Source organism: Rutidosis leptorrhynchoides, chromosome 5, assembly GCF_046630445.1.
Source record: "Rutidosis leptorrhynchoides isolate AG116_Rl617_1_P2 chromosome 5, CSIRO_AGI_Rlap_v1, whole genome shotgun sequence".
NCBI classification, from domain to species: Eukaryota; Viridiplantae; Streptophyta; class Magnoliopsida; order Asterales; family Asteraceae; genus Rutidosis; species Rutidosis leptorrhynchoides.
Window position 1 is genome coordinate 135,252,174 of NC_092337.1, and position 20,218 is coordinate 135,272,391.

The 20,218-nt window shown below is 34.8% G+C and overlaps 1 protein-coding gene across 1 annotated transcript; it reads right to left on the reverse strand.

Moving 5' to 3' along the window:
* Window positions 1–11,339: 11,339 nt before the first annotated feature.
* On the reverse strand, window positions 11,340–12,414 carry LOC139849042 (uncharacterized). The gene is made up of 2 exons (XM_071838718.1): window positions 11,886–12,414; window positions 11,340–11,716 (listed from the first exon to the last, which is right to left on the reverse strand). The coding sequence occupies exons 1-2, from the start codon at window positions 12,412–12,414 to the stop codon at window positions 11,340–11,342; spliced, it is 906 nt and encodes a 301-aa protein (XP_071694819.1).
* Between the last annotated feature and the right edge of the window lie 7,804 nt (window positions 12,415–20,218).

Here is a 20,218-nt window from a genome sequence, read left to right on the forward strand (position 1 = left end):
CGGAAAAAAAAATGATCTTTGTATGGATTAGGAGCCCAGTTTCTAAACTTATTTCCTAGAGTAGATATAGTCGTCGTGGTATATAGTCGTCGTGGTTTGCAGTTATTGCGTGCAAAATCACTGGCATTAACGTTCGCTAAAAAAGTTATTATTATCACATCACATGCCAAAACACATGAGGGTATGTCAAAAACTGATAACAAACTAAACAATGAATTAACATATGCACAAGAATCTTCCGTCTGTTAGTGGTAACGGCTTAATTACCGTAGGTGAGCATTAATTAAAAAGGGTTTTTTGGTTCGAAATTACCGACGGTGAGCAAGTTTTAAATTTGCTCCTGATTTTGGATTTAAACAAGAATGATGGTCACGCGCTTCGCAGCTAAGTAAAAAAAAAAAAAAACCGCTTTGATGAGAATGATTTTAATAAAAAAAATCATAGGGAAAAAATGAAAAAGGAGAAGTTTGTGAATAATAGTTGTTGTATGTGTTGGTATATGTCGTCCCACCCATTTTCCCAAGTGATAGAGACATATATATTAGGAAAACAAATGCGAACTAAAAAAAATGAACAGTGAAAAAAATGAGAATAGTAACGGAGAATATAAATAGTACCCCTGACTAATCAGGCGCACCATTCACTCTTATATATATATAGGATAATGTACCCTTGTTTTAGCTTTTAGATCTTTTTATATAGGCGAAGGCATTAAAAGGGGTAATCAGATTCATTGGATGTGCGTTTAGAATTGTTTTTGCTTTTAGATATGTATTTGGTTATAAACAGTGAGTCAGTGCTCAAATTGATTATTACCTGTAGTGTAGTTTATGTAGTTTATGTATGTGGGGTTTGTTGTGATGGTTTGGTTTCGTTTTAGTTTGGGTCGTGCTTTGTATGTTTTCTCAGTTTTAATGAAGTTTTCATTTTTTTTCCGAAAAAAATGAAAGTGAAAACTTAGGTGGATGAGAGAAAGTAAAGTAGGAGAAATTGAAAAAAAAAAAAAAAAAAAAAAAAACAAACTATTTTACCTTTGATGCGTTTCGCATGTAAGGTTACTTAACGATAGTTTTAAACGAACGTCAGCATCAGGGACCATGCGCACATTAATTGCAAATCACGAGGAATGTTCAAGCATGAGAAAAAGTTTAAGAACTCGCGGTGTCCCAAGTCGATTCCGCCGTCCATCACCGACGAGCCAAGAACATGGACACCTCTTCAGCTTCGATTTCGATTTCCTTTCCCACCGTTGCAACAGCGACGGTGGTTTCAACTTTTTTTTTCTTTTTAATTTTCCATTTTCTTATTGGTCCAAAACTAAAATCGACTCTGAAATGGACACCGAAATAGACACCGAACGACACCCCACTTTAATCAATTTCAAGGTCCATTTTCGACCTTGAAATGGACATCGAAAAATGGACACGGACACCTTGTGCTCTAAGGACTGAGCGTGTAATCTGTGCAAACCACATGGAGTGTCCATTTAATTGTATCTTTGTGCTCATTAAAACTACTTTTTTTTAACTATATTTATAGTTAATGATCTTGCTCAAATTATACATATTTTTCCTATACTTTAGGGCAACATCAATCACTTTTGGTCAAAAACGTAACCGTTTCCCGTCTTTCAACGCTATTTCTTCTTTAAAGGTTACTTTTAGGTTCTGATGAGTGTTATACGTGAAAATGGGTACAAAAGAAGCTTTATTGAAGCTAAGTTAGAAGAAAGTTCAAAAGATATAGTTTTGGTGATTTTGAAAGTCAGCCGCTGGCTAGGATATCCTAGTCGCCGGCTAAAAGGCTAACTAATGAGAATAAATGAAGAAAAATGCATGGTGTCACTATTTTGGCCATAACTTACTCATTCGGACTTCGATTAAGGTGAATTCAAAAAGCCAGACGACCACAAAGACATAGCTCTACGACTTTCATTTAGTAGTTTGAATCGAAGACATTCTCAGCCTGCAGTTATTCCATTTCAGCTTACGGCTAAGACCAGATCCAAGTCAACAATTGAAGTTTCAAGATTTTCATGATTTCAACCTTTTCTTGCTCCCTAAAGTCAAAAGTCAGCTTGTGGTTCAAAGGCTTTCAAGGGCATTTAGACTTGTAACTCATAAATTTAATGGCTTTTATGCCATTTAATGCCATTAAACTTTAGCTTGACCACGACTCTGAAGGTCCACATATATAAGTAGAAGTCATGCTCCATCGTTTTACATACAATTTTTCCTACAAATATTCTCTCTTAACCACCATAATCATTTCTTGTAATTTTAGAGTAGGGTAGAATTTTATTTAGTCTATTTCTTCAAGGTTAATGAAGAGTTTGGAAATATCTTTTCCAACCTTGTTCTCGACATGTCGCTTGCAATTACATAAAGTTTATAGTTCTTCATTTATTCTACATCTTGCTTATACCTTAAGACAATTTTCACTATTTTCTATTATTTATTTATGCACTTTACATGTCTTTATTCATTTCATCATTTTTGCCACGTTTAGAGGTTAGATTTTAGTGTTTACTTGGACTAATGAACATTTTAAACATTTGGACTAACATTGCACAAGTTTAGCCGGTGACTGGGTTACCTCAGCCGGTGGCCGAACCCTTCTAAAACCTAGATTTTGTTCGATTGTTGTCTATGACTTTTCGAACAATTTTGTTTATTTCAACTCGCTAGTCGGCGGCTAAGTCAAGAACACAAGGGTTTCTTATAGTCTAGATACAGCAAGAGCAAGCCGACATCTGTCTATGGCCAATCAGCGGCGCAACTTGTTCTTTAAAACGACCGGCAGCTAAGTGATGTCAGCCGGCGCCTGGAGATGAACTAAAGATTACTACTTGGTTTTCGAATGCTATATTGAGTGACAACAACTTTGGAAATTAAGATCTTTTAATTGAGCAGTCTCATCTCTACGAAAGTTTGACCACATATAGAACTGAGAGTCTAAAATCTACAATAAAAATTATCAAGGCGATCTAACGGTTAACGAACTCGTATGAATTTTATTCTACATCAAATTCTGAACCTACGAATTTGAGATCTCAATCATTCTTTTGCACGGGATGGCAAAGAACAAGAATTCAAATCCAACACCCGGATCTACCAAAAAATCTCTACTTGCAACAACCCTATCGAACTGACCTCTGACTCCGTAATCCTTTGAGAAACAATCACCATCATAATGCAACCGCGTCCTGTTAATATCATAACCAGCCAGAATCAGACTAACCCTGGTGTGATAAACATTCCTAGATATATAGACATACCCCAAGTTCAGCACGATCAACTAAATCTTTAGATCTTGATACATGTTACAAGGCACAAATGCATTGATCTATCAATCGAATATCTGCTTTCAATTCGTCATCGTGCCCGTTCTTTGAATCCTATAGCTCTTATACCATTTTTTAGGATTTGCGGACCCAAACAAGATAAGTGATTTACACCAATCACTAACCCACGAATGACAAACGAATTAGCTAAAGTAAAGAAAACAATAAAAATAAAGATAAATGACACAATGATTTAACGTAGTTATATCCCAACTCCAAACACGGAGAAGGGTTTACTCCACAGACGCAACATGATATTTTCTTATATTATTGTGCACACAATTACATGAGGTTGAGGTTACATTATATAGGAACCCTAGAATGTAGAAACGAAATCCAATACCAAAATTAATCCTAAAAATCGCATTTTCAACTTGTCCTCCAAGTCAGGACGATCCAACTTGGATCAGGATTTCTGCTCCCACTCAAACAAACGATCCCACTTGGATTAGGTTTTTTGATCCTGATTTCTTTGTCCTTGCGTTGTGTTTCGTTCTAGCTTCACACCACAACATAAGATTGGCGAAATGTGGATCGAAAACTGACTGGAATATTTGGAGAAGATGATGACTTAGCTACCATCTCATCGGGTTTGATGAGGTGGCATCTACATGGATACTAATGTGGCTCACAAATAGTTAATATTACTTCAATTTCACACTGTTTTATATCAAAATTCTTTTCGTGCCAGGATTAATACGCGTGATTCTTTTCGTGGATCAACAAAAGTAATTACATTTATTGTTAATTTGGATAAGTTATGTTACATATCTATACATTATATAAAGCGTGTGACAATAATCCTATGTGTTACTGCCAAATTCAATTACGTCACATGTAATTAACTCCTTTAATTATGTCACGTGTAACCACCATATTTTTCTCTAAAATAAACTTATGTAATTTTTCTCTAAAATAAACTTACAATATTTATTCGCTAGAATAAACTTATCATATTTTTCCTTTAGAATAAATTTCTTTTTTAATATACAAAATAAAAATTTAATAAATTTCTTTTTTAATATACAAAATAAAAAGTTACCGATGGGTTATCATATTTTACTTTAATTTTGTTTTTTACAACCGTAATGAACAACCCATCTATGCTTATAGATCAAAAGTAGTGATGGCAAATGAGATGCTTGAATTAGGTCGAGTCGAACCTTACAATCTTTTAATGTTGATCGTAACAGTCAGGTTCACAGTGAACATTTCTTGTAACGGATAGGGTCATAGAACTCAGTGTCTTTATCTGCAACGAACTACACTCTAATATGTACTTCCGTCATTGTTATATATTCAACACTTACTGTAGAGTATGATTTCTGCTCCAATTCATGATTTTGTGTTGTATATGTGATCGTGTATATGTATATATGAAGTGTATATATGATAATGAAGATGATAGAATGATGAATCTGCTGTATGAATATGAATCTAGATCAGTAACAGAAGTTATCAATCATCTCATAGCCAAAATTACAATTGTGTTTAAGGTTGATTACAATTGGTGAAGGTTGAGAGTGTTTGTGTTAAGTGTGTGTTTGTGAGGTGTAAGGGTGAGGTGAATTATGAAGGGTTAAGTCTAAACTAAGCTAAGTGTGGGTATTTATACTCCATCACTTGTACATCAAATTACATCTATTTTTAAAGTCCTAACAGTTACGAAAACGTTTATTTACAATTTCCGTCTAACGGACGGGCTGTTAAAACTAGTATAACTTATATATATATATATATATATATATATATATATATATATATATATATATATATATATATATATATATATATATATATATATATATATATATATATATATATATATATATATATATTATTATTATACAACTCTTGTCATATCTTGGCCTTATATGTTTACGACTGCTTCCTTTTAGCTAATTTGTTACGTACTACGCAAATTCCAGGTTAACTTATTTACTTAAATTATAATTAATTACTATAATTTTAAAATCAAATTAAAATTTAATTAAATATAATAACCGAAGCCCAGACCCGGCGTCATTCCAGGGTTTAATACGTTGTGTGAGTTGCAAACTTCTCTGTTAGGGTTTATCTTGGACAATGGAATCACGTGATAAAACAGCTTTAATCAATGAGTTTTCTCAAGAATTCTTGAAAAAGGTTAGACTTTATCACAAATTTTGTATTGATTTTTGAATTTTTTTTTTTTATTATTTAATTATGTAGCTAATTATAAATTTATTTGCTTGATCATATTACATGTTGTTCTCATACTGATGTTCTTAAAAAAATATAATAATAAGATCAATGGTTTTCAAGATTATATATGTGTCTACTTGTATTGCGTGTTGTGTTTTTTGGTTTAAGTTGGTGTGCATGGTGATTCATACAGGAGAATTTGAGGTGTCAAACACAATCTTTGTACAATCTTGATTTAAATCAATTGTGTAGCGATGATTATAGCGATACTACGAAGATTTTCGTGGGTGGTTTACCTGGTGATTTAACATTAGAAGAGTTTAAGACTTACTTTGAACAATTTGGGTCAATCCAAGATGTTGTTGTGATGTCCGATAAATTAACGAATAGACCACGAGGGTTTGGTTTCGTTACTTTTGACTCATTAGAGTCTGCAAATAATGTAATCACTAAAAGGTTTTATGAATTGAAGAACAAGCGTGTTGAAGTGAAAAAGGCAGTTTCTAAGGATCGTATGAGAAGGAATTTTTTGAATAATTGGGATGTTTACGATGCAATGTACTCTAACTTTGGTGGATACAGTTATGGGACTAATAGTTATGGGATCAATGGTTATGGATACGGTGCTTACGATGGTTATGGTTATCAGGGTCTTTCGTATGGTTATTATCCGAACCAAAGTGCTTATCAAAGTTTATATGGTTACAATACTACTTACTCTTTCCAAAGTCCATATTGTTATGGAACTATGCCATATAGTAGTTGGTTTAATCGGGTTAATTATAGGAATAGAACACCAATTGTCGTGAAAAATCCGAATGTGAAAGATGGTGATGATTCTGATGTAGAAACTTACGCGAAAGATGTATTAATAAATGGTGATCATGGTGAAAGTGTTGTGGAAAATGTGTTGGAAAATGGTGATAATTGTAAAATTGTTGAAGCTTTGAGTTTGTGTTGCAATGGTGAGGGTGATGAAAGTGATGGTGATGGTGGTTGTGCAAAGTTTATTGAAGCTTTGAGTTTGCATAGAGATGGATGTGCAGGTAAACATATTGGAGTGGATGGAGAGTCTTCTTCATGTACTGATGATTCGTGATATATTCAATGAATTTTTAGGTATGTTACCGTTCTTTTTTTAATTTGAGTAATTATTTGTTTAAAGTTTGATCATATTTGTGGTAACTATTTCATAGAGTAACTTTGTAGTAATATGCATTTTTTCGGGCTAAAATAACGAAAACATAAATAATCAAGGATTTTCATCGATCTATGAAAAAGTCCTTTAACACATACACTAATATGTTGATACAAGGCCAAAAAACACAATAGTATTGTCAACCCAAAATTCGTAATTTTTGAATCTTGCAAAACGTGTAGATTTGCAGTGACACGTTAGCCATGTGTTACTTTGCAACCTATGCCGCCATAATCGATATGCGCTTACCTGGCTAGACTCTGTTTCCAAACCCTAAAGAGTCTCAGGCACGACCCCCGCGTAGGAATCGAACATGTTGCAAATTTGGCTTCGACTCAGTAGGGCTCAAAGACTTTTGCGAGCCTGGGTATCGTTGAGCTAGAAGCTCGATGGTGTTATTCTTGAATCTTGATGCATTCACCATTGCATAATGTGTAGTCCTGTAATAGTCATCTAATTTTTTCTCCCACAATATAGGTTATAAACTGTTAATTTGTTTAATCCTGTGCGGGTTACTAAACCATTGTTTTGTTCTTATTGATGTCTCTATGTTATTCAATCTATCCTAGTATCATTAGTTGAATTATTAATATCTTATTCAAGACTTGATGCATGATAATATTGTCAAAACCAGTTTCTTGCGATTAATAAAGCGCCGAACAAGGTTGTTTTTCATCGCCTTTGAACTGTAAATTTCGTAATTCTACTATGAGATTCAATAGCTCAAATGTGAGATTCAAAACAGAGTGATTTACTTTAAGATCAACATGTTGTATGGCTCACTATATTTTTAACTATTTTTATTCTGTAAAAAAAGGGAAAAAAGATAATTTCCTTGAAGAAATAGGCCCTTAAGAAAAAAGAGCACATGGGCCTTCTTTGACATTTTAGACATAGGCCTGTTTTAAAGGCCTGATTTTAACACTTGTTAAATTTCTAGTCACTATTCCTTTGGATTATCATCAATTTGATTATTGTCCTTTTTATTTATTCAATTTTATTAACGACAATCTTAAAAGTTATCGTTAACATGCTTTAAAATGTTGTACATGATGGTTACTAGTTATTTCTTTGATGGCAACTATTAAAATATACAATAAATTAAAACGTATTAACGATAGCCTTTGAAGCTATGATTAACAAACGCGGAGTGATATGTACACAGTCCATTTTTGTTATGTACATAATCATCATGTTTTACATTATTGTACTGTACAACATTGTAAAGTATGATGGTTGTGTATAAAACAAAAGAGTTGTGTAGATATCATCACCCTTAACAAAATCCTTGTGTAATTATTTTTTTTTTAGGAAAAAAAAAAAGAAAAGAAAAAGGAAATTGTTCAACTACTTATCTATTTCAGTCTTGTATTACAGTACATGTTTATAATGTTCTTAAATTGCTTATCTATTTTTATATTACACATTTATATTGTTCTAAATCTCTAATCTTTTTACATGATCTATACCCACATCAAGAAATTAATCCTAACTTACTTTTATAGGCGAAGCGGATTTAAGATGACCCGTTGTTTTCTGGCACAAGAATTTGTTCCAGTCAAAGTTCATGAAGTACCACGAACAAGATCTGAGATTATATGAACTCTACGATTGATGTTTGTGTCTACATATTCGCCCTTTTTTTAAGTATAACAACTGGATTTTTTTTATCATTATCATCATCTGCATTTAACTTCTCAAATTCTAATTTTTGGTGTGTAAGTATGTTATTATTTGGTCTGTGATTCTCCTTTAATCATAAAGTTACCAAATTTGTACCTTTGTTAGAACAGATCACAATAAAATTCCATTTGTTTGTTGTCCCTTTCCACTACATTCTGGGGTCCAATACATGTCTTTAAAACAGTCTCTAGCTATTAATAAAACGACATAAAAGTAACATTTATTTGGGCCTTTTTCTTTAGTGAAAAAAGAGCAAAATAATACCATATTTTCAAGGCCAAACTTGTGTCACAGTAGACAGACATGAAAGGCACCTTCAATTTTTCAGATTTTCCTTAAATAAATATAAAAATTCTGAAACTTTCTTTCCCTTTGTTTCTGGCCCTATTGGGTAGAGGGGTCCTAGGAATTTGGGTACTTTACCTTCTTCTCTATGGTCCTCTGTCCTGTTTTATGAATAATGTAGCACCTAACTATCAAGATTTGCAAGATTTTAGTTTGTTTAATGTATAGTATTTCTCAAATTTCAAGTCAATATTTATATATAGGAGCTAGTAAAAGATTGTAAGGTTTTTGGAGTTTTACTCTGTTTGTGCTAAAGAAAATAGCTAGGGTCTTTTTTTTCTTGCTATAAATTTCACCTTATTTTCTAATTAATTAAAGTAAAACATATTTAGCAAACTAATGTTGTGAAATGTCACACGTAGCCCCCCTTAAGGCATGTGAGTGATGTCATATTCACTTTAAGATTCTCTGTGTCCATCTCCTGCAATGAGAGAGTTGCAGAATTAGCTTAGCAGAGACTTAAATGAGAAACCACTTTAATGGTGTGATAAGTCTCTCTCTCTCTCTCTCTCTCCCCCCCCTTCATGAGGCTTCTTTATCTACTTTTTGACATATGTGTTTTGTCCATTAGGTTATTCAGGTTTCTATTAGATTTTGTTTGGATCTTTGTGTTTCTTAAATCCCACCTGAATTTAAACTTCCTTGGACTCACTAACGGGCTGTTTATTTCTTTTTTTAATTTTTTTATATTTTTATTCGACACTTTTTTTTAAAATGGATCAATTTTTAAATTAATTGACAAAAAATAATAATTTTACTTATTAAATTATAAGCTGTAAATGATCAAATCATTAATTCAAAATTAAACCGTCTCTAACTAAATATTGTCACTGCCTCACTGGGTCCTTTGATTATTTTCCTAACACATTACATTGCGTTGTATAGTACCAACAATTCTTAACTTTAATATTTGCATTATTTATAAAGTTTTCATCTTTCCGTTACAATTCAAATAAATACAAAAGCCCCTCACATCAATGTGAAGTGTGAAACTTTGGCCCTGCAAAGCGTATACTCTAATTCCAAGATTAAACAATTCAGTTAACAATGTTGATAACAAAGACCATCCTTTATTATAAGTATATTATATATGATACATAAAAAATGAACCACAACAAAAATATAGTGGAGTGATGACTTTCCCTACCTGAATGAATATATGAAAATACGGCTTTTGTTTTTTTTAAAAGCAAACTCACACACCCATCTAATACTAACACGAATATATACACCACGAAATTTTCTAAGCAAAACTCGAACCCCAACCTCAAGGTTGTAAGGGTGACCTCGATACTGCCAAGCGATTGGCTCTTTGGTAAATACAGCTTTTGTTTTATAACTTATCTTCGCATAACTCATATTGTTGTGTATTGTTTTTTGGGTAAAGGGTTATGTCCGGTGAAATTTTATTAAAAATAAGAAGATATTACAATGAAGCAGCGAACGACTATTAAAAATAAGAAGATATTATTGTGTATTGTTGTAGTTATAGTAGTATTAATTAGTGATTCCCGGCTTAGTAGATCAAATAGTGAGCCATAACAATTACACTTAAAAAGTTTATAAAGATTTTAGCAAAGAAATAGCCCAACGGGTTAAGCTTAGCAAGTTGGTATAGTAGCAAAGAAAGTTTTGACAAAACAGTTCAACCTAGACAAGAAAGTTTGATCATTAGCAATTATATTAATTTCTTGTTTTATAGTAGATGTTTAATGATTTAAGATAAATTAAAGTTGTATTTATTCTTGTTATATGGAAAAAAGTACTCCGTACTACACATTATATCAACTCCATTAGTGTACTCCATGTACCAAGGCATGGAAGACTTGATTGACTATTAAAGATTTGTACACTGAATCAAAAGTTCGGAAACACAAGATTTAAGTATGGTAGTTGAGTATGTTTGTGACTCCGCGGCTTGCCTTTTTAAACTTCCAAATAGATTTAAGCAATATCTTGACAAAGTCAAATAAAACATAAGACAAATGTTCTTAGACCATTTTTAACCCTGCGGGGCGTGTTGGCGTGTTGCTGAGTGGGGGTGGAGTGCTTGATGAATGTGCTACCAGACTGCTGTGTAATTGGTGACGTGCTGAGTGGCGTATTGCTGAGTGGGGGTGGGGTGCTTGATTAACGTGCTGCCAGACTGCTGTGTAATAGGTGGCATGCTGAGTGGCGTGTTGCTGGGTAGGGGTGGGGTATTTTTATTTCTTTTTTATTTTTTCTTGTATTTAATTTATTTTGTTTAATTAGTTATATTATTATTTTGAATTTATAATAACAAATTAATTTAATAAAACACACTAAAATTAATATTAAAAATACGATTACAATAAAAAAAAGTCCTAAAAATAAAAAATTACTATACGATAATTAAAAAAACATTACAATAAGTAAAAATTACTTAAATTGTACGACGGTAGTTTGGTGGAAGATTCCAAATATGCTCGGTTAAGTCCGCACGAAATGGATTATGCACATCTTTGTCGCATATCTCCTTTTCTCGTGCAGCTCGAGTAGTATTTCGATTCCAAACAAAAACGGGTAAGTTTTCTGGCTCTCTTAGTTACTCTTCGTCGATTGACGTTATAGCAAAACCATATCCTCTTGGATCATATTGTGCAATAAAACACAACAATATAATATGCAGTGCATTTTTTTAGCTCTCCAAGCTCGTCCAGGCACACGTAATATATTGAATCTACCTTGAAGGACACCAAATGTTCGTTCGAAATCTTTTCGTGCACTTTCTTGAAAACGTATAAACTTTGCAGATGGATCGTCGGTTGGGGATGAATATGCTTTGATAAGTGTAGCCCAATCCGGATAAATACCGTCCGCGAGATAATAACCATGTGTGTAGTCATGACCATTTACTGTAAATGGTGAAGGTGGAGCGGAACCATTCTTAATAGAATCAAACAATGAGGAACGGTTTAACACATTGATGTCATTGTTAGAACCTGCAACACCAAAATATGCGTGCCATATCCACATATCATACGAAGCTACAGCTTCGAGATTAAGAAATGGTTTTTTTATGCCCACTTATGTATTGACGTTGCCATGCAACGGGACAATTCTTCCATTCCTAATGCATGCAATCGATGCTCCCAAGCATCCCCCTAAAACCATGCCTTGTTTCGTGCGTTTCGTATATTCGTTGAATATCACGTGCATTTGGTTTACGTAGATATACGTCTTGGTACAAATCAGTAACACACAAAAAGAAGTTGTCTAAACACTTTAATGAGGTTTGCTCACTCATATGCAAATATTCGTCCCGCGTATCACCCGTCGTACCGTAGACCAACTGTCGTAATGCAGATGTGCACTTTTGATATATATTAAAACTTTGACGACCAGTAGCGTCGTATGCGTGCCTAAAATATGCAAATTGTGCGGGTAAAGGATTAATAGTGCAGTCGCGTATACCTGCTATGATACGCTCGAATAATTGTGGTTCCATCCGATAACGTCTTTTAAATTTGAAATCGGGAAACGTAGGTTGTTCAGCAAAATAGTCTCTGTGTAGACGTTCAGTCGTACCTTCGCGATCCCTAGAAATATAGATTCGGGCTCGTGGAGGTCCCTGACTTGAGCCCGCACCAGCTTCTCGGTCTAGCTCTTTGGCGCACGAACGCATAACACTTAATAACATTTCATCGTCCGAAGAATCATCGTCGAAGATGTAATAACCCGCCTTTTTCCGTTAAATTATTTTAATGCCCGTCTTTTTTTTTTAGATAATATCTTTCGTTATCTAAATTCGTATCTTTCGTTGACTAGCGTTTTAATATTTCCCGTTATTTAATTATAACATCTCTCGTTACCCTAGCGTATTTAAAATATTTAGTTCGGTTAATTCACGCACCCGCTTTTAAACTCGAGGGACCAAAGTTGCCAAGGGGCCAAACTAGTTGACTAAGTCAACTAGTCAAACCCCACCACCACCACTCATTCACTCCACCTCTCATCTCTCTTTTTCTCTTTAGTTCAAGAACACCATTTTTATCCAATTCAAAGAATCATCATCTAAATTCGATCTAGGAAGTTTATAACAAAACAAATTACATATTTGGAATTCTCTCTTCATCCTCTACGTTTTGATACTAACTTCATCACTTTTGGGTAACTTTTCTAAAACTCCAGATTTCATGTTCTTAGTGTTTTTGACTTAAAAGTGTGTTAGTTAGTGTCGATGGCTCGAGTCTAACATGAATATGTGATTTATTTGCTCGATCTTGTTATTTTGCATAAACTAGCATGAACTTGAAAAAGGGTTTGTTTAATCTTGAGTTTTGGGTGATTTAATGTTGTTAAATGTTAAAGCTCGTGTATTAAAAGTGTTACTAGCATCATTAGCCTCGTTTTGGTATGTAGGTTGACTTGGAAAAACTTCATTAACATAAATGTTGAATTCATGATTCTTGGTTAGGGTTTGGTAGCATTTAAAATGAACTTTTAATGTCTTGAATGCTATGAGATGTTATCGGTGAGTGTTTAGTTGCATTGTATGCGTAATTACCTTCGAAACGGCATATCATATGTGTAAATTGAATTCCCGAATCATCTTATGCGTTTATGAACTTTGAACTTTTGATAATGAACATTCAATGATCTTTCGATGCGGATTTAATTGTTGTAAATTCTAGTTTTGGTTGATGATATGTGTTTAGTTGTATTCCTCGTTAAATTACCTTTCCAAAGAAATAAAATATGTGTTTTGAATGTTTGCGGTTCATTAATTGTGAATTGGGGAATTTTGGTTCGAGACTTGAACATTTGAAACAGCCCAGGAATCAGCTCAGGTGTATTGCCGCGGCGCGGCCAATCTTTGGCGCGGCGCGGCGTTTGCCTGGAAAGTGGGATGTTCAATTTTTCGTTTTCACGTTTAACTCTATCTATGCTACGCACCTCCGATTAACATGTAACTTGTTCTAACATGCTCATATATCATTATATAACTTAGGAAAATAGTCCGGGACCCGACCCGAACGTGTTGACTTTTTCGTTGACTTTGACTTTGGCCAAAGTTGACTTTTATTAAAACTCAACCAATACTTTGTTTAATCGTCCTAACCTTCTTTTATACTTGATTCTTGCATGAAACTTGACAACTTAATTCACATGCTATATAATCGAGTCGTAACGAGCCATAGGACTAATTGAACATATTTCGCCCGACCTTGTGTCGTAACCAGTAATTGATACAACTTATTTGTTTAGGTCAAGGCTAAGCAACTTTCAATTGCATAACGTTTAATTACAAGTAGTTTGGCGTGCAACTAAGGTGAGATCATAGTCCCACCTTTTCAACAACTTTTACGCTTTAAATCATGGGATGAGAAACATATACGGTTTATACTTTTATACTTTGAACACAAGTACAAAAACAAACATTCCACGTGCGAGTTAGAACAAAAAGCCTCAATACAATTATCATTAGTTACACTTGTAGGGTGCAAGCGTGAACTTATGTTGTGTGGATCCATACGAGCTTGACGAGCCCTCATTCGGACCGTTCGCTACCGTTGGCGGATGAAATATATTTTCGGGTATAGTGTAGGTTAAAACACTATGATAACAGGGTTCGTATACAGTTAAGTCTTGATAATTGAGTGCTCCACAAACGTACAACAACTTTGGAATGCAAATGATTTGGATAATCAACTCATACAAAATCTTGTGGTTCAAAAACATACATTTACAAATACACCTATGATTTCACCAACGTTTTTCGTTGACAGTTTTCTATGTGTTTCTCAGGTTCATACTTGGCTACTTGATACATGCTTTCGTACACTTTGATTACTTGCTTGGGGTCAAGCATACATGCATACGCTAGTGATAGCATATTTGGATTCAAACTTAATGTTTACATGCATACGCTATTGATAGCATTCGTGATTTTCAACTTATATTATGTCGCAAGTTATTTCATTTATACTTTACAACTTCTGTAAACTTAAACTCATTGTCGAACCGTTTGTGTGACGCCCCATACAAAACCATCGTGTACGGATCATCAACAACAGGATCATTACAAGGTTAAACACTATATGTTGTTTGAAAACCAGTTTTTGCATTCATGAAAATATAGCGTTTTATAAAAGATAACGTGCTTCTTATGAATAGAAGCATAAACATAAGTACGTGATCCAAAGGTCGTTACAAAGCCATTGTTTGAAAATAACGTAAGTTACGAATGCAAAATAAAAGTTCCACGATTGAGACATCTCTAAGTAATGCAGCGGAAGTCTAACACAGCAAGTCTGTAACACCAAGACGGCAAGTCTAACAGCGGAAGCAACAACGTCTAAGCACCTGATAAATACATGCTTAAAAAGTCAACACTAATGTTGGTGAGCTATAGTTTGTTTGTAATCAGTAATGTAATGTAGGCCACGAGATTTCAGTGCTTCAACCAGCAGTTTAAATCAGCAATTCAAATCAGTATGATAAAGTATATGTATAACCGTGGGCACTTGGTAACTAACTTAACGTAAATAACACCCCCTAAAAGTACACTTGGCGAGTGCGTAAGTTTACGAAGTATTAAACACTCATTAAATGCTAGCGCGACTAGCCCGAGTGGGGATGTCAAACCCTATGGATCCATATCTAAGATTCGCGTTCACCGGTTCAAAGACCAATGACTAAACGTTACCGAGCTAAGGGAAAAGTTTATGCCGTTGTATAACCCACACATATATAAAGTTTAAGTACTCGTGCCTAGTATGTAAAATGTAAAATGTGCATGTATTCTCAGTTCTCAAAATAGTTAAAGTAAAAAAGGGATGCTATAACTCACAGTGAAAAGTAGTTAAGTTGATTCGGGAAAAGTAAGCAAGTGGTTGGTCCGAAAAATCCTCAACCTAAGTCAAAAGTTACTAAGTCAGTAAATTGTCCTAAAGGTTTAAAAGTATGTAAATTAGGTCTTAAGTATCATCATCATTCATCATAAGTCAAAAAGGATAAAGTAAGTTTCATTCAAGAATAGAGACCGAAGCAAAGGCTGACTTTGATCAGCTGCTACGACCTCTACGTAAATCGAAAATACACGTAATCAGTGGCTATGGCTCCGTGTGTGAGTCCACTAGTTGCTGACCAAAATTAAGATCCAAACTCATCTTCGTTTGACCGTGGCGACGGTTTAAGTGCGAGTAGGTCAGAAATTTAAGCACAATGTTAAAAGGGTGTAGTGACTTTCGGAAGGCTATAAATCCTAAACTGTAAATCGAATTAAGACGAGTCTTAAAAAAAAAGTCATCTACTCGAATCAAAAAATCTGGAAATTAACTTTTCCAGTAGCCCAGGTGTGATGCCCCGTACAAAACTATCATGTACGAATCATCAACAACAGGATCATTACAAGGTTAAGTACTATATGCGTTTTCAAAAGAGTTTGCATTCATTAATAAAGTGATGTCTAAACCAACATCGAATGTTTTACAATCCAAAAGCATGCTTCACTAAGTAGAAGCAAATAATAAGTGTACATGACCACAGCGGTCGTTACAAGTCATAGTTCAAAAGTACTAAAGTATGAATACAAGATAAAGTAGTTCATGCGATAGCAACTCTAAGCAGCGGGTGTCTACAGCACGACTAGTACACAGCGGAAGCTAACCTCAAGCACTTGAGAAAAACATGCTTAAAAACGTCAACACAAAGGTTGGTGAGCTATAGTTTAAGTATAACAGTATGTAAGGTAGGCCACGAGATTTCAGTGCTACAAAGAGCGTTTCAAAACAGTATGATAAAGTATATGTTAACCGTGGGCACTTGGTAACTAACTTAACGTTTATACCCCCTGAAAGTACACTTGGCAAGTGCGTATGTCTACGAAGTATTAAACACTCGTTAAATGCTAGCGCGACTAGCCCGAGTGGGGATGTCAAACCCTATGGATCCATATCTAAGATTCGCGTTCACGGTTCAAAAACCAATGATTAAACGCTACCGAGCTAAAGGGAATGTTTATGCCGTTGTATAACCCACACATATATAAGTTTAAGTACTCGTGCCTAGTATGTAAAACATAAAATCCGCATGTATTCTCAGTTCCCAAAATAAGTTAAAGTAAAAAGGGAATGCTATAACTCACAATGATAATGTAGTCGTAAAGTCGGTTCGGAAAAGGTGTGCAAGTAAACGGTCCGAAAGTCCTCAACCTAAGTCAAATAGTACTAAGTCAGTAAATCGTCTTAATAGGTTTAAAAGTATGTAAATAAGGTCTTAAGGGTCATCATCATTCATCATTTAATAAAAGGTGTAAAGTAGGTTTCGTTCATGAAAGTAGTTTACAACAAAGGCAGACTTCAGTCAGTCACAACGGCCTCTACCCTTACTGAATTAAGGTGAGACCAGTGGCCATAGCTCCATATATGAGTCCCTTAAGTGTGGTAAAATTTACAGAAGCAAACTCGTCTTCGTTTGTCCGTGGCGACGGTCTAAGTGCGAGTAGGTCAGAAATTTCTGCACAACGTTAAAGGACATAGTGACGATCGGAGGGCCATAAATCTTAAACCGTAACTCGGATTAAGACGAGTCCTATATGAAAAGTTATCTACTCAAAAAGATATATCTAAAAATCATGGTTAGAACAGCCCAGGTCTGCTGTTATGTTACAGAAACAGCAGGTCAGTAGGTTTTGGACAGAAACAGTAAGTTTAAGTGAGTTCCGGTGGTCTTGTTGCTTGATGTTCATCATGGTTCTCATCCTTGATGCATATAGCTTCAAGTGTACAACTCATGGGTGTGTTTACATCATCTTAACCAAGTCTTGACCATCATAACACTAGTGCAAGTCTAAGACATGATGCACAACTCACTTAAGAGTTGTATGAAGTTTGATGAACCAAAGTTACATCAAAGTCTTAGATCTAACACATACATGAACTTTAAGACTAATAATAAGTTACAAACTTGAAAGTAAACCAACTAATCAAGATCTTAAGATGTAGAACATAGTTCTTAGTTAGATCATGAAGATCCAAGACTCAAAAGTCTAGATCAAACATAAGTATACAAAGTTTTTTTTTTTAAAGAAAACTCATTTACATGTTCTTGAACTTTTAAGTTAACTTTAAGTTCCAAGAGATATGAGATCAAGACTAACTTGTAGTACTTGATCAACAACAACCAAAATCATAAAATTAAAGTGCAAGTAAAACTAAATAATCAAGTAAATAAGTTCATGAGTTTCATACTTTAAAGATTTAGAAAGTAAACATTAAGTTCACTTCATGTACTTCAAGTATGAGTTACAACACAAGAACTTTAAATCTTTTGACATAATGTATGTAGAACATAACTAGGTAGTTTGTTCTTGTATGTTAATGAAAATACAAGATATTATGAAGAATCAAACTAGTAAGTTTGATTCTTGAAAGCTAGTAATTAAGTAACAAGTAACTACAAAGTAAGTAATTAATAACAACTAGTAAGTAACTAACAAGACAAGTATCAAACAACAACAAATGATGATGATGATTAAGAGTGCTTTAGGTTTGGTTTTGTAAAGAAAAGAAGAAGAGAAAAGAACTTCATGATACTTACAAGTATGAAGAGAAAAGAGAGAAAGTAAAGAGAGAAAATAAGATGCAAGTAATGTGTGTGTTTGAGAATGAGAGAGATGTGAGGTAACTAGTGAGTATGTAGTGTAAAAAAAATTAAAACACCACCATATGGTCACCATGGCTTTGGCATTCAGTAGAAAAAAGGGAAGGAAAGGTTTGATCCAAGAGGTTCTTGCATGGTAAAGGTATTAAAGTTGGATAATAAGTGTTAGTTCATGGGGATTATGGACAAACTAGATTCTCATGTGACAAAACTAACTAGTTACATTTACAAGTACTACTTACATGACTAAGTGGGCTAGTTAACCCTCTTAAAAGGTAGGGTGTGCTTATAAGCCCAAGTTCAAGAGTCCACAACATTAATCAAAGCCCAAGTTCAATAAATTAACAAATAAGTCCAATAAAAGCCCATGTAATTAACTAACAACTTTAGTTAATTAAAATGATTAATAAACTTAATCATGAATGTAAATAATACTTGAAAATATTATTCGTGTAAGTCTCGGGTGTCACAAAGACGTTTCGGGCAATCAAAGTCAAGTTCGGGCAATCAAAGCAACATGCAAATGTAATGACATACATTCGTTTAATCACACGTATAAATAATAATAATTATTAATAAATAAACGTTGGAAATTCCAGGGTCGTTACATTACCCACCTGTTAAAGAAAATTCCGTCCCGAAATTTAAGCTGAGGTAGATGGAGGAGTTGGGAAAAGGTGAGGATACTTCCGCATCATTTGATCCTCTCGCTCCCAAGTAAACTCAGGTCCTCGTTTGGCATTCCATCGCACTCGGACGATTGGAATCTTGTTGCGTTTCAAAGTTTTGATCTCACGATCCATAATTTCAACAGGTTCCTCCACAAAGTGGAGTTTGTCGTCAATTGTAAGTTCTTCCAATGGTATGATAAGTTCCGGTGCAGCAAGACACCTCTTCAAGTTTGACACGTGGAAGGTAGGATGAACTGAGCTCAATTGTGCTGGGAGATCTAAACGGTAAGCAACGGGTCCAACACGTTCCAAGATCTCAAAAGGACCAATGTATCGTGGGTTTAACTTTCCACGTTTTCCAAAACGGATCACACCTTTCCAAGGTGCAACCTTTAACATTACACGATCACCAACGTTGAATTCAAAGTCTTTACGTTTAAGATCGGCGTAACTCTTTTGGCGATCACGAGCAGTCTTAAGTCTAGCTTGAATCTGAGCAATCTTCTCCGTCGTTTCATGGACTACCTCGGGTTCGGTGATTTTCTTTTCACCTACTTCGGCCCAACAAATAGGAGATCAGCACTTGCGGCCATACAATGCTTCAAAAGGGGCAGCATTAATGCTAGAGTGATAACTGTTGTTGTACGAGAATTCGGCGAGTGGCAAATGCCTTTCCCAGGCCTTTCCGAAATCAATGACACATGCACGCAACATGTCTTCCAAGGTCTGAATCGTTCGTTCACTTTGCCCGTCAGTCTGAGGATGATAAGCAGTACTCATGTCAAGACGAGTTCCCATGGCTTCTTGCAAAAAATGCCAAAATCTAGAGGCAAAACGGGGATCGCGATCCGAGATGATCGATAAAGGTACACCATGACGAGATACAACCTCCTTAATGTAAAGTTGAGCAAGCCTCTCCATTGTATCGGTTTCTTTCATCGCTAAGAAGTGTGCAGATTTAGTAAGGCGGTCAACAATAACCCAAATAGTATCGTATCCGCCCACCGTCTTCGGCAGCTTGGTGATAAAATCCATCGTTATCCGTTCCCACTTCCATTGTGGGATTTCTGGTTTTTGAAGTAAACCAGAAGGTCTCTGATGCTCGGCTTTAACCTTCGAGCAAGTCAAACACTTCCCAACATAAGTCGCAACGTCCTTCTTAAGATT

Excerpts from the sequence above, each read along its gene's own strand:
- LOC139849042 (XM_071838718.1), bottom strand. The coding sequence starts at position 12,414 with ATGTTATTAAGTGTTATGCGTTCGTGCGCCAAAGAGCTAGACCGAGAA. Across the intron at positions 11,717-11,885 it reads AACGCACGAAACAAGGCATG|GTTCTAACAATGACATCAAT; the intron begins GTTTTAGGGGGA and ends TTGGTGTTGCAG.